The sequence below is a fragment of the Bufo bufo genome, chromosome 11 (assembly GCF_905171765.1).
Source record: "Bufo bufo chromosome 11, aBufBuf1.1, whole genome shotgun sequence".
NCBI lineage: Eukaryota > Metazoa > Chordata > Amphibia > Anura > Bufonidae > Bufo > Bufo bufo.
In genome coordinates, this window is record NC_053399.1 from 42,717,656 (window position 1) to 42,733,393 (window position 15,738).

Below are 15,738 nucleotides of genomic sequence, written 5' to 3' on the forward strand. Positions count from 1 at the left end.
AGGCAGTGTAAACATCATCACTCCTGGCCCTGTCGATCAAAGTGCAGAGGGTGTGGCAGTTGCAAAGAGAGCAGAACCTCTAGGTGTAACGGCAATGCCCCCATTGCTCCTAGAGGCTTATTTGCATATAGTAAAACATCATTTTTCTCAGCAGTGCAGGCACATATGAACATGGGACCGACACAGATGTCTTCAGCTGCCAAGAGCACATGTAACAGGTCAGCCAGTGTCATAGGTACAAATCTGCTGACAGATGCCCTTTAAAGAATTTTGTTTGTTCAGCCATAAATGTCTTCTGTGCTGATAAATTTGTGTGTTTTTAATGTTTTTTTTGTTTTGTTGTTTTATTGTATGTAGATACACAGCACATCATATTTATCTGCAATTTGTATTTTGTAGGAAGCTTCAAAGCCGCTGCCGGGGGGACGATTTTAAAACGTTACTCTGAGAATGAGAAGAATTGCTTTGAGCTGCTGATGAAGGACCCTCTTGCTGCCTGTGTTCCCACTTTCCACGGGGTGACAGAAAGAGACGGGGAAAGTTATATCCAGCTGGACGACCTTCTAAACAACTTTGATGAGCCTTGTGTTATGGACTGTAAGATGGGGGTCAGGTGGGTGTCACAAAATGTAGATTTAATGATCTCATTTTATTAACTTGTAAATAGCAACCTCTTCTTTTCTGTATTCTTTTCCTGGCCACACAATGAACTTTTAAGGACTAGCAACAGTTATTGAATATGAGCTTGAAGGCTGTATAATATCTGTTATGGACGGTATTACCATAGTAACTGCACTGAGGGTAAAAGGATAAGTAATGGAACAGTTTTGCTGCTTTAGAGGTTTTCTGGATATAATTTTTGAAGTCACTCCATGTATTCTACTTCCTGTCCCGAATCTGTAACCTTCTCTTTGTTTGAACTTATAGCGTGGCAAACAGTCTTGTACAACTCTCTCAGTCAGACCATGACTGTGACCAGACAGAGCTCGCCTGTAGTGACACAATTAGAGCATCACACATTGCACTAATCAGTGCAGTGCTCTTCTGTGGGCTTCTTTACCAAGAGAACAATAGAGCTGCCATACTGTCATCTCAAAACTACACCTACTGTTATAATGAGAATTACCTTTCAGATACCATCTTCCCTTCACAGCAGCAATAAAATGAGAATAGATTCCCTTTCTATATAGGAGGGTCTTTTGTATTGCCTGCTACAGAAGCACAGTATTTTGTATTTTTCAGTGGTCTAGTACTGCAGAAATGAAAAAAAAAAAAAAAAAGACAAAAATTGTAAAATAATTTCTTTTCTATGACTGTTCTGATGGAAATGCTCCCTTTAAACTATCACTTATACTCTTCCTATTGATGTGCATTATAATTCTTGTGGAGTTTTGGTTCTACACACCATTAATAAACAGGAGAACAATTTGTATATGTTGTGTAGGAGTTGTAACAGACTTGTTTCTTGAGAGGACGTCTTTCTATTAGCAGAGTCCTCCAGCGATGGCTATTATTCAGTTATCTCATAGATAAACACAGGGGGGATGAAACATCGCACAGTTCCACTGACCATGGGCAATCCATGTATTGTATTCATATATCAGTTATATCCTGTATGATGTTCTTCTCCTCCCACTGTATAAAACGCAACAGGTAGAAAACTGAATTTATCATCTTTTTTTCCATCTCTCTGAAATCCTTCGTCCCACACTTCCGCCAGTCTCAAAAGTCAAATGCCTCGGGGTAACCATTGATTCTGCCCTGTCTTTCAAACCCCACAACTGATTTCTTAAAACTTTCTGTCACCTCCAACTCAAAAACATTTCTCATATCTGTTGTTACCTTGATTTCAAGTCAACAAAAATCCTAGTGCATGCTCTTATCATCTCCCACACAGACATTGCCAGCATATTCCTCCAGAGCACCCCATTTAACGCTCTTGTGCCTCTTCAGTCCACCCTCTACTTGGCTGCTCGGTTAATCTACTTTTCCTTCTTGTCCCACCTCTTCCTCTGCCAATCCCTCCACTGGCTCCTCACTGCCGAGCAGTACAGAATATTAACAACAACCCGTCCTCCTCCGTACATCTCTGACCTCATCTACTGGTAGCTCCCAACGTGTAATCTCTGGTCCTCGTAAGACTTTCTTCTCTGCTCTCCTCTTGTCTCATTTATCCTGTGCATCCCCCATACTCGTTACCCCAACTGATCAGACTCTATTCCAACATCAAAACCTTCAAAAGCAATCTGAAAGCCCGTGATCCTCCAGAGGTAGATGCTTTTTAGATACTGTTCTCCATTCTCCATCTATTATTTTCTAATAGGTTATAAATGGGTTGGCTAATCCAGACAACTCTCTTTGGGACTGTTTGTTTTCAGGTGTCTTCAGCAAATTTATATTTTCATGGCAACAGGTAACACAATACAATCCCTATGAGAATACGCCTTGTCGTAGGCAGCTTGAATGATTATTCTTCCAGTTGCTGTTATAAAACCAAAGTGTGGTGTGGATGACGGATGCATAAACCGTAAAATAAACACATTGCAACGTTTTGATCCCATAATTTTAGGCATGAATGGGTTAAAGCACACAAACATGAAATAGGAAAAGAACACCCGTCTTCAGATTAGTTTTTTTTTGGGCTAGTAGCATAGCAGAATATTGATTAAAGGGGTTATCCAACACTAAAAGAGTGGCCCAGACCAGGGTGGGGGTGATGCTCACCTGATCCCAACCAATGGTTCCGGTCTGTTGGGTTCCTGGACTTGCAGTTCCGCTCCTACTTGTGCCGAGGACAACATCCGTCGACAGGGGCATACGTGACTGCTGCAGCCAATCACAGGCTACAACGGTGACCTGCTCCCCTTGCATCACTTGTGATGTCACATGTGACACAGGTGGAGCCGGTCACCACTGCAGCTTGTAGATAAATGTAGTCCTCAGCCCCCCTGGGAGTGGAACTGCCGGCCTAAAAGCCCACCAGACCGAATCCAGCGGCGGGGATCAGGTGAGCATCACCCCTACCCTGGATCAGGTGAGCATCTTGGCCACTCTATTAGCGTTGGAAAACTCCTTTAAGTCCTGATGATGGAGCTGTGTGCATGAAGGTGTACAATGGCACAAACATAGTCCAAGATGGCTCGTAATATGGAGCTATGGGCACTCAGTGTGCCGCTATATGAGGCACTGCTTCTAGGGGAGAATACTTCGGTAATGTTATGTCCAATGGAGCACACTGAATCCATGTGGAACTTTACAAAACATAAACTCTATATGCCTCCATATGAAATCTGAGGCATACACTAGTAAATGTCCCATACAAAACGGAGCATAATACATCCGCATACATGTATCCTTAAAAGGGTTTTCTTTTCTCAAGATTTGTGTCATACGGCTAGGTTATTCCACAAATGTCAGATAGGTGCATGTCCAACATTTTGAACGGGCCTCCGAAGTGAAGGGAGAGCAGTTGTGCAAGCGCAGTCACCCTCCATTCACCACTATGGGACTGCCGGAAATGGACAAGCCAGGATTTGGCTATTTTCGGAACTAACACTGCAGTGAATGGCGAGGGCACTGTGCATGCATGTTTTGATATCCTTCTCTTCAGTGGCCCCTTGTGGAAATAGGAGCGCATCCCAGAGTTGGGACCCACACCTTTTAGCATTTGACATTTGTGGCATATCCTAGCCATATGCCGCAGGTCTTGAAAACCCCTTCAAACCAAATAGACATGATAACCAATACATGGGAGTAGCTTCTGATGGTATAAAAAACCTGACATAACCCAGCTGCTTGTAATCCTTATGATTAACTCCTTCACAACTGCCCACTGTCTTTTGAGTGGGCAGGGTGTGGCCCTTTGGCACTGCTACACTAGAAGTGGGTAAGGCTACTTTCACACTTGCAGCAGCAGGGTCCGGCAGGCTGGTCCGGCGGGGGAACGGCCTGCCCGATCCGTGCTGACAGTATAATGGGGACGGGCCAGAGGTCTGGCCGCAGCACGGCAAACAAGCTGAGAGGCGGCCGGACAAAAACTGCATCGTGTTTGCCGTGCTACGGCTGGACCTCTGACCGCCCCCATTATAGTGAATGGGACCGGAGTGGACTTCCGGTCGCACAGTGAGCTAGCGTTAGCACGGATCCTACTGCCGCAAGTGTAAAAGTAGCCTTAATTTAAGAGCGTCCGGATCATGTCTGCTCTGTGAGCAAGCTGCTAGTAAACTCTGGTTCTTAGATCAGCTACCTGCTTCACAGCTGGGATCAGAGGATGCTCTGATCCTGGCTCTTAGCACTTTGCATTGGTTTCCTAGAGTGCCAGAAATGCACCCAATTTATTAAGAGGCATTAGTCGCATCTCACTCCAGCGCACAGGGGATCAGTATGAGCAATATCAAATGAGACATTATGTAGAGGTTCATTCAGATAACTATTGTGCACTCTGTACATAGGAAGGACATGGGTGCCATTTATTAAAAGAATCACAGGTAATAGTCACTGACCACTTCTGTATAGCAGGTGAGAAGCCTGTTCACACTGGACCTCCCGTCTGGTCACACTCTTCCAGCAGTGCTTCATGGCAGATAATTGCCTTACAGTATTTGATCACTGATTAGTCAGCCAAGCCAATGAGAAAAAAGGAGCCTGGTGATTAACTGTTGGTTTACTGGGAGATGTATTTTATGATGATGAAACAAGAAGATATAATAAATGACTTTTCAGGGTTACTCCTCCAATAACTTTAATAGCTGCGGTGAATCATTATACCTATTGTTAACATAGATTTTATTAGCGGTGGCCTATATGAAAAAGCACTGGTTCCTGGTGTCCAGGACCGCAGGACTGCGCATAGGCCGGCGCTTAATATAGTGTGCAAGCGCGGCCACTTCTGCTGGATTGCAAGGTGGTCGTAAGCATGGTAACAAGCAGTGTATATTGTGATGGAAAAATTTATCAAGCCAGCAAAGGAGACAATATGGCCAATCACAATACATTAGTAAGTGGCTCGTATTAACTTTCTCTACATAATAAATGGCATTTACTGAAGTGAGACGACCCCTTTTTCACCCCTTTGGACCCTCTGATATGAGCATTGGAGCATTTCATGTTTCATGCTTTTTTGTTGATATTATTACATTGCTAGGCGGAGGCTTCCGCCTAGCAGTGTTGCCGGTGACATCACCGGCTCTGATAGGCGGGCTTTAGCGCTGCCCTAGCCATTTTACAGGCTAGGGCAGCGCTAAAGCCTGCCCGTTAGTGCCAGTCACGTCACCGGGCTCACTATTGGGTGGAATCCTCCGTCTAGATAACCCATGGAGAGCCTGGTATGTCACCGGATCTCCACATAATGCCTTTGCCCTTCGCGATTCAGCGCAGGGCAAAGGAGAGCATCAGGGGGCTGCCTGGGTGAAAATGGGGATATGTCCGGGTTCAGCTCTGAACCCGGACAACCCCTTTAAATGTAATATTTCATTAAGACCTATTAAAATTAACTTCTGCCAGAAAAGACTTAATATTAATTTACAGTATATTAGAAATGAATTATGCAGTATGCTTCCCAGAGTGTCAGGGGTGGGATATGAGATTTTTCATAGTGCAGCTAAAGACCTCATGTATAGAACTTAGTGCAGGCAAAAAGTGGAAGAGTTACCCTTAAAACATGATCAGATCCTGTTCCACTGCCCAAACTTGGCTATAAAAATGTTAACTAGTAAAACAACAGCATTAGGGCTCATGCACACGACCATATGTACGGATCCTCAAAAAATACGGATGACGTCCATGTGCATTCCGTATTTTGTGGAACAGAACAGCTGGCATCTAATAGAACAGTACAATCCTTGTCCGTAATGCGGACAATAATAGAACATGTTCTATTTTTTTGCGGAACGGAAATACGGACATATGGGAACGGAATGCACACGGAGTAACTTTTTTTTTGCAGACCAAATGAAATGAATTGTTCCGCATACGGTCCGCATAAAAAACAGAACGGACACAGAAAGAAAATATGTTGGTGTGCATGAGCCCTTAGGCTACATTCACACGACCGTATGTGTTTAGAGATCCGCAAAAAAAAAATTGATGACGTTCCGTATGGCATACTTTTTTTTGCAGATCCATTGTAACAATGCCTATCCTTGTCAGCAAAACGGACAAGAATAGGACATGTTCTATATTTTTTGCGGGGCTACGGAATGGACATACGGATGCGGAGAGCACACGGTGTGCGGTCTGCATTTTTAGCGGACCCATTGAAATGAATGGGTCCGCATCCTATCCGCAATAAAAACGGAACGAACACGGAAACAAAATACGTTTGTGTGAATGTAGCCTAATATACAGTTAAAACCTGAGCTGTGGGCGAGAGAGGGAGTCCAGATCCGATGGCATATGTAAGAGCAGGTCCATGTTTTTTTTCTCTCACCTCATTTTCTAATCATTATTCACATCGCCTCCAGGTAATGTTCTTATTTGTTTGTTACCTTTTCAGCGTATTCAATTTCCGAAAGCTGTTAAGTAATTAAAACGAAATTTATTGTTACATTGCTTGACCCCCAGGGCAACAGGTTGATTGCTTGTGACTTAGATTGCTGTCGGTTTATATAAAAGTTATTATTAAACTTTTTAATTTATTTCATTATTTGTGCCAGCAAAATCCGCTGTGCCGTACAGAGATTATCACCTCGGTCTCTTTCCCTATTGAAACTCACAATCTACATTCCATAATAACTGGGGATGAATAAATCAATTCTAAATTAATCAAATTCATTAAGAATTTCCCCAAAAACCTCGATTTCCAACGAAACACACAAATTGACGGCTTCTATTTAAAGCTCAGAACACAGAGAAGAAGGCGTGAACAAACAATCTGACAGCCGCAAAAATATAGAAATGACTCCACGTGTGTCCGTATGTCCGCATGAAAATAAAACGTCTTATTATTGTCTGCATTTCGGACAAGAACTAGACTGGTCTATTATGGGCCAGCGATTCTGTTCCACAAAATACAGAACGCCGGTATCCATGTTTTGCGGATCCGCAATTTGCGGAACGCACATGGCCATGACCGCAAAACAACAACGGTTGTCTGCAAGAGCCCTAAGGGTGCATTCACATGACCGTATGTATTTTTTTCCCCGGATCCATTGTAACAATGCCCATTCTTGTACGCAAAACGGAGAAGAATAAGACATGTTCTATCTTTTTTGCAGGGCTACGAAACGGACATACGGTGTGCTGTTCGCATTTTTTGCGGACCCATTGAAATGAATGGATGAATGCGGACCAAAAATACGGTCGTGTGAATGAGCCATTATATCTAGGAAAGCTGTTATCAGCCATTTCAATCTAGGGCGAGGCTGCCTTTAATGGTTAACAGAAAGTCCAGAAATTTGATATATCATAAAGAATAGTTTACACACACAGTTTCACAACACTGAAAAACGATAGATACCATCATGACTGAAATGTGGAAAATCTTGTCCAAAAAGTCAATGGGACATGTAACGCACTGAAATCACAGGACACGGGTAAGGCTAGTTTCACATCTCCGGCAGCAATTCCTGCAGGCTGTTCTGGCAGAGAAGAGCCTGTCAGAATTCTCCGGATCCAGCATTGCCCGCCAGTCCCATCATCTATAATGGGGTCCGGCCGCAAATATGCCAAGAATGCTGCGGTTTGTGTCCGGCTTATTCCTGGCATTCTGTGCCTGAACAGGCTGCTGGATCGCAATGCCGGAGATGTGACGCTAGCCTAAGACAGCATCTTTGTATTTATACCTCACACAAAAGAAAGAAAGATACAAAAAGTGCTGGAGTCAAAGGATCCATAGTACAGAATCTGTGGAGGCCCCTACATAAGGGACAAAAGTGATGTATGTATTCCATGTGTTTGGTCTGTTCATTGCACATGGTTGTTTCTATGTTCTCTTCATCTTTCAGAACGTATTTGGAAGAGGAGTTGACGAAGGCTCGTGGTAAGCCCAAACTAAGGAAGGACATGTATAAGAAGATGATTGAGGTGGATCCTCATGCGCCTACAGAGGAGGAGAGCGCTCAGCAAGGAGTCACCAAACCCCGATACATGCAGTGGAGAGAGACTATTAGCTCAACATCCACCTTGGGGTTTAGGATTGAGGGTATTAAGGTCAGTGTGCAACTCTTAAGCTGTAAGTCTGAATTTCTCATGGTTATTGACTATATGTTCATGACAACCTGTCTTGCTAATTGTATTGTGCTTGAAAGGTAAATATACAAGCTTACCCAAGTGGTTTCCCAATTTAGGCAACCGTCCTTGGGTTTTCCACCTTGCCTCTTTTGAGACAACTTCTCCACTCGGTCTGCTAAACACTGGTGGCCAACCTGATGATATGGTGGCCTCAAACGTATTCCTCGACCCCCCCAACTACTTGCAATTTTGGAGCATCTATTCTTACAACTGTACTGTATGTTGTGCCATTTCACTCTTCAGATGGGTGTTACCAGTTGGGGGGATGTCCCTGCACAGTCTGACACTATGCGATCAGTGCTGCCAGGGACACACCTCCAAATGGTAACACCCAGTTGGACCTTCACTGCAAACTGCTAGTACAGGGATCAGCAGCCTTCAGCACTCAAGCTGTTGTGAAACTACGATCCCTAGTATGCTTCATTTATTTCTATAGGAGTTTTCAAGAAGTGGAGTAAGTATGCATGCTAGGAGTTGTAGTTTCATGACAGCCGGATTGCCGGAGGTTGCCTACCACTGTGCTTGTAGTTCATTCATAAATTCTAGCAGGAATAATAAAGGAATGGCACAACATAGTCATAAGAGTACATTCTCTAGATTAGGGCTGCAGCTATCGATTATTTTAGTAATCAAGATTTCTATCGATTTAATCCAACGATTAATCAAGTACTCTAATGAGAAAAAAATTATTAAAAGAACATTTTCCTTTATGAAAACTCATCAGACCCCCCCCCCCCCCCAATGCCATCATCAGACCCCCCTGCCACCCCCCCCCCCCCCCTTCAGTACCATCAGCCCCCCCCCCCAATGCCATCAGTCCCCCCCCCCACCGTGCCATCAGACCCCCCCCCCCCCCTCAGTGCCATCAGCATTTCCCCCATGCCATCAGGCTCCCCCCCCAGTGCCACCATCTCCCCCTCCTAGCCATAAGTCCCCAGCTCCAGTGAAATAAAATACTTACCTCTCCTGTAGGGACACTCCAGAGATCTTCTATCTTCTTCTTCGTCCTGACGTCACACAGCGTCAGGGCATAGTGCGTGTTTACGTGTACTATTTCCTGACGATGTGTCAGGATCCAGTGCAGCGCGGTGCAGGCCTGTGGGTGACCACGGAGCGGTGAGTAATAGCAAGCGCTTCACTCGCGCTCCGTGGTCACATGACACGAACGAATCCTCGATGCAAAAAAATAAATTTTAATTAAGCTAAAGCGCATCCATCAACATCTGTTATTTATTGATGAAATGCATATGGAGGGAACCTATTCTTCAATTTTATATACATACATGCACATAGACCCAGTACGTTACCATACATGACACAACCTCTGCAGGCTGGAGATATACCACAGCCCCCACAGCAGAAAGCAGAGTACTTCTTGTTTTCCTCATGGCTGGGCAGCGCTCATACCTGATCACGATCATGGTCAGCTGCACCCTATGAATTTGCATTCCTCTGGGGGCCTCACATAAAGCACATGAGGGATGATATTTGTGCATCACTGGTGTTATACATTGCAGTAATAGGAACTAATAAGATGAGTTCAGTGTTCTTAATTCACTAGTTGGCGTCTATTACCTCAGTTCTCATTGTATAGTTTGTTATTCTGACAAAAGAAGACTAAATCCATTTTCTGAATTCTCCAGAAAGGTGATGGGACATGCAACATGAGCTTCAAGACGACAAAGACTCGGGACCAAGTCCACAAAGCCTTCCTTGGATTTATTGATGGAAACATGATAATCTTGGTATGTAGACTGGTAAAATAATTGCTGAACTGAGCACCTATCCACAGTGTAACACAAACCTCTGGGGCCCCAAACCGATCACCAGCAACGGGTACTCCAGTCCCTCAACCTCCTCACCAGGACATGCTGTGGTCAAGCATGAATGTTTCTGCTCCATACAACCGATGGGAGGTATGGAACAGCTGAATGAGTGCTGCTGTCCCATAGTAGTAATTAGTTGAAGGTCTACAGGCCTGACCGTTATCCTCTGTCCTAGGTGATACTTGATTTCAGCTGGAATAGCACCTTGATATTAATCAAGTAATGTTTAGGGTTCTTTACATAGACGTGGTCTCTTGACGTGTGATAGACGTTGTACTGATTTTACAAGTATGTTTCATTGTCTTCTGCAGAAGAAGTATCTGACTAGACTGCAGGAAATTAGAGCTGTTGTGGAGTCCTCAGAGTTCTTCAGACATCATGAGGTGAGATGATCATTTACAGCTCTTCTAAAGATTTGCACTCAGGCTACTAAAGACGTTATCCCATGACTAATGTAAAAAGTGAAAATGAAACATCATATAGTAAATGACAGTCTATTTCTAACAAAGCTAGAATCAGCCCTGTACCTCACATGGATCCAGAGATCGCTCCATTCATTGCTCTGCTAGATTTATATCAAGCTGACAGCTCAAGGGGAGTGTCTTTTCTGCTGCAGCTAAGGGGGCGTGTCCATGCTCTCCCTATCACAGCTCAGGGGGCGTGTCCATGCTCTCCCTATCACAGCTCAGGGGGCGTGTCTCAGCTCTCCCTATCACAGCTCAGGAGGCAGTTGAAGGAAGAAACTGAGCATGTGCGGCCTTCTCAGTGAGCTGGACATAGAAATAAGAAAGAAAAAAACAGCAGGTGGCGCTATACAGACATTTTATTGAATAACTCAGTGGCTATGCAAAATTTTTTATTACATAGAATTACAAAAGAATTCAGATCCAAGTGCTGGTTTGAAAACTAGAATATTTTTCGTCGGACAACCCCTTTAAGATTATTATAAACCCCTGTATCTAGTCTGGATAGGACTGGTAGAGGGTGGAGCCAAGGAAGCACCAACAGCCAATGAAAATGGTGCAAATGTAATTAAAACCCACAGAAAATGCCAGAATACCTCTCCACTGTCATACAGTTCGTTTTTTAGGGGTGATGCATGTCTGTGGATATGGAAATCTTAGGGGTAGACTAGGTATTTTAGGGTCAGAATGGTCGTAGACCCTACAGGAAAATTTTCCCGTGGGCCAATGCACAAGAGGCCACCCAAACCGCCTCATGGCTGCCGTACATAACGATCTGATGGTCTCAGCATTAAATAATTCTTGGAGAATCTGATACTTATACACCTGACCTGCAGACGCAGGAATCCTTCTGAAATCGACTGTATCGCCATGCTCAGGAAGGTGATACAATTGAGTACGGGAGCAGGGATGGCAGTATTTGATGCTGCACTGTGGTATTTGGTTCTTCAGGGGTGGTATTTTGTGCTGCACTACAGTATGGCTGGCCTTGCCTACTTCTGTTATCCCTGACTACTTGTGTTGCCTGCCTTCAGTCAATTTGGACCCACCTACAACATGGGACCACTTTAATTTCCCAGTGCGCCCCTGAGAGGGACTAAACACGAGTGGACATTATGGCTTCCCCGTAAAAGTTGGTCAAGGTGGGTCCTTAAAGGGGTTGTTCAGGATTTTATTTTAAATATGTTTTTTTTCAGCATGTATGATCCTTTGTCCTGCATAGGTAAGCTGCTGCCAGAGGGGGCTTATGTCCCTCTTCCCATTGAAATAAATACACGTGCGTGGCACATATGTGTTTATGTTGAAGTCATAAGGATTAGCTTGTTCGGCCAACATAGGCTTTGCTCAACTAGAAGGGCACAGGGTCTCCTATTCATCCTGTTCAGTGCTGATGGTTAAAGGGGTTGGCCCATCGCTAGGATATGACATCAATGTCACATAGGTGCGGGTCCCACCTCTGGGACCTCCTCCTATCTAGAGAACAGGGCCCCAAAGTAAAAGAGAGCACACTGCGCATGTGCCCAGGAGATAAATATTAAACCATCACCTGTGCAAAATTGCTAAAAAGTGATCATTTTGATCCAAAACACTGTGGTCTTTACAGGAGTTGTCTGCTGAATGGATAACTTTTTATTTATTTTTTGAGAAAGGGGTCAGAATGCGTTTAAAAAAATAAAATAAAAGGAGCATTACCCACCTTACTTACCCGCCACTGCTGTTCCAATGCCTACGGGTTCCTACTGGTCTCCAATTCCTTGCCTAGCCGTTTCCTGTGTGTCCACATCAGACAAGGAAGTGGAAACCAGTGTGGACCTGGCATGCATTGAAGCAACAGGGGATCGGTGAGGTGAGTATTGCTTCTTTTATTTTATTAACCCACTCTGTCCCTTTTCTAAAAAGTCTCATTTGAGAAAAGCAGAACATAGTTTTATTTTATTTAAAAAAAAATCTATAAATTCTGCCAATTCTGCCCTGTGTGGTTACTACTGCAGTTCTATAATGCTTTATAGCCCCCAGTGAGATCTATTGAGTTGTTCCATGCACAAAGACAATTTTGTGGAGAAAAAAAAATATCCCTGACTTTGCCTTGATGTCATTTTTCTCTATTTTGGAAAAATAAAAGCCACATTTACTGCTCTTGAAGCACTCCTCACCACCGGGGATGTATAGTTCTCATGTGTTCACTAATGTTCTGCTTGTAATGGCAAAAATAAATCTTTGCTTTCTGCCAGGTAATTGGAAGCTCCTTGCTGTTTGTACATGACAAGAAAAGCAAGTGTAACATATGGCTTATAGATTTTGGAAAAACGACGCCACTACCAGAGGGACAGATTCTCGACCACCATATACCCTGGGAAGAGGGGAACCGGGAAGACGGTTATCTTTATGGATTTGACAATCTAATTGAAATCTTATCCAGCATTGCCTCTTGATAAGGATTCCTCAGCGAGTCCCCCCGACCACTACATTAGGACTGTCCATTTATTGCTGTTTACTATTCGAGGTGGATTTTTATCTCCTGGTGTTGGAACTGAAGACGCTTTTTAACTAAGGAATCGCAATGCTTGTAATATGCAGCCTCTCCATACGGTTTGGTGCGGATGTATTTATGCCTATTTTTTAACCCTTGACTTGTGGGTATTCTCTACAGTAATCTGTGATGATCTTCAAACCTTACTTTCTTTGATGAAGCCTTCCTGTACTCCACAACACTGAATCGGCAGCGATCTCATCCGAGACTTTCCAAAATATGCCACAAGATATGGCATCCTGACCTTGTACTGGAGCCTGTGTATGGACCCATGTATGTCATGGACCCTGTGGGCCTGTCAATTACACTAATGATTTTGTAGGGATCACCATATGGCTCTCAGTAGGCATATTTATAACATATCACAAGTTATTGGAAGCTCAGAATATAATATTTCATAATGATTTTGAAATTTGAAGGTTGACGTACCTGAGAGATGCGTCTCGTGCCCATTCAGAATGGTTTCTGGTGGCAAGTTTCATTCGGATTTGCTAATCTAACGTGCATGGACATCCGTAGACCTCCCCAGCAGTACAGAGTCACTTGTGCTGGATTTTTTGGTCAGACTTTTATCTGGCAACTATTTAAGATCAGTGGTCAGCTTTAAGATTCACTTTAAAAGAGTTTTCCGAGACTTTGCTACTGATGACCTATCAGTTGTTTGAGAAGGCACCGGCGCTCGCGGTAGCACCACGCCCATCTCTTAGTGCACCGAGCACAGCGCCGTCCATTTGATAACAGCTGTGCTTGTTATCGCAGCTCAGTTCAATGGGCCACATAGGTCACGTGACCGATGAACGTGACGTCACTGGCGTAGACTAAACTACAGTGCCTTCTCAAACAGCTGATCGGCGGAGGTCCCGGGTATGGGACGCCCACTGATCAGATACTGGTGACCTATCCAGGGGTCTGGTCATCAGTATAAAAGTGTCGGAAAACCCCTTAAAAGTTATGTTCACATGTGGTGGGTATGCTGCAGGTTATCCACAGTGGAATTGCATGTGAAAAATCCACATCATATTACGGTACCAGCCAAGTGTATGAGGTTTTAATAAAATGTCATCAACATGCCGTAAAAAAAAAAAAAAATCAATGGATTTTTGGATTTTGGATTTTAAAATCCACAGCATGTCTATTTATGCTGCGAATTTCCACCACGGATTTCACCCTTTGCAATTCTTCATGTTAAATCTACAGCAAAATTCACAATGTAACTTGGCATGGATAAGCAGAGAAGAATGTACGGGTACTGTATATTTAGAGCCAAAAACAGGATCGGATTTATAATTAGGAAAAACCTTGCCAAAAAGGTTGAAGTAAAAGATTTATGATCGAATCCGATCAAATTTGTGCCTGATATACAAAGGGTGGTTTCAGACAGCTCTAAAATGTCTTAATATTAGCGAAAATTTAACCCCATGCTTGGGGTTGTACTGGACTGAACTTAGATCTTCATGATCGCCCTGCAGTGATCTACGTTCAGTTTAGTAGTGTTACAGACATCTGGATCTTAATAGCTGCCTTCAAGAATTACTACGCTTAATATACTTTACATTAGAAACCTGTTCCCGTTCGTTGCATTTATAACCCATATAGATTATGTGTTAAAGACAAGCTCTGGGGCGATCATTTATTATGTGTTATACTCCACTTTTTGGCGTATAAAAGTGCTTTGCGACACAATCTGTGACTTGACCCCGCTCACACCACTTTTGCGAAGTGGTGGGAAAAGGGGCATGGTGTGGGCCGGCCGGCCGGCCGGACAGTCTCATTTATCATTTTCCACTCTAGTTGACATGGAAAATGGCCTTTAAAGGGATTTTCCAGGCTTTTGATATTGATGACCTATCCTCAGAATGGGTCATCAATGTCAGATCTGTGGGGGTCCAGCACCCAGCATCCCTGAGGAGAAGGCCGCGCTCACTGTGCGTTCCTTCTCCTCATACAGCTGATCAACGGGGGACGGACCCCCGCCGATCTGATATTGATGACCTATCCTGAGGATAGGTCATCAATATTAAAAGCCTGAAAAAAAGGGAGCTGGCATAGATTAAAGCATGTTGCATGGCCGGCGACAGCAGGCGCCATAGTTATGTAGAGGTCTGCGCCTCTGCATAACTTAGGCGCAGCATCCCACCGGCAGCGCACAGGGGTTAAGACCCTCAGTCTTTAACTCAACGATCTTTTCATATCCTTTTTTTAAATCTGTTTCTAACCCTGGATTTTTATATTTACAAGCTACAGCGTAGTCGACACTTCATTACAGAAATGGGGTCATTTGCATACATGTGGCTGACTATTGTGCGCGGTCATATCTTAAGAGGGCATGCAAAGCAGATGAGATTTCTGGGCTGAATTGTCACGCTGCGTTCATCTCTGATTGCGCATTGTACCAGAAGGCAGCCTTTTATTTCATGCTAATTTGCAGAAAATGCGAATGAGTATATATTGTTTCCATGGGAAATGGCACACACTGAGCGCTAGTCCCTAATCCCAAAAGCTTGTGTGCCTGAACATATTAACTCTTTGTGTCCCCTTTTCACTTTTTTTCACAAAATCAGGAAGAAGAAGGGGAACCTGCATTTCGCTGGGTATCTGTTAGTTACCAAGATAGAGATAAGTGGGGAACGCCGACTCCTGGTTTGTGTGGGTAAAGGTGGATTTACACCTTGCAATAATCCGGCAGATT

General features: G+C 43.8%; 1 protein-coding gene across 1 annotated transcript in view; it reads left to right on the top strand.

Annotated features, from left to right (window-relative positions):
* ITPKA (inositol-trisphosphate 3-kinase A) overlaps positions 1-14,968 on the top strand; it is a 94,555-nt gene extending 79,587 nt beyond the window's left edge. The window contains exons 3-8 of the mRNA XM_040412508.1: positions 400-613; positions 7,944-8,148; positions 9,873-9,974; positions 10,367-10,438; positions 12,751-13,877; positions 14,957-14,968. Coding sequence (XP_040268442.1) covers positions 400-613; positions 7,944-8,148; positions 9,873-9,974; positions 10,367-10,438; positions 12,751-12,951 — 794 coding nt within the window. The 3' untranslated portion in view covers positions 12,952-13,877; positions 14,957-14,968. The remainder of the gene's footprint in view (positions 1-399; positions 614-7,943; positions 8,149-9,872; positions 9,975-10,366; positions 10,439-12,750; positions 13,878-14,956) is intronic.
* The last annotated feature ends 770 nt before the right edge of the window (positions 14,969-15,738 follow it).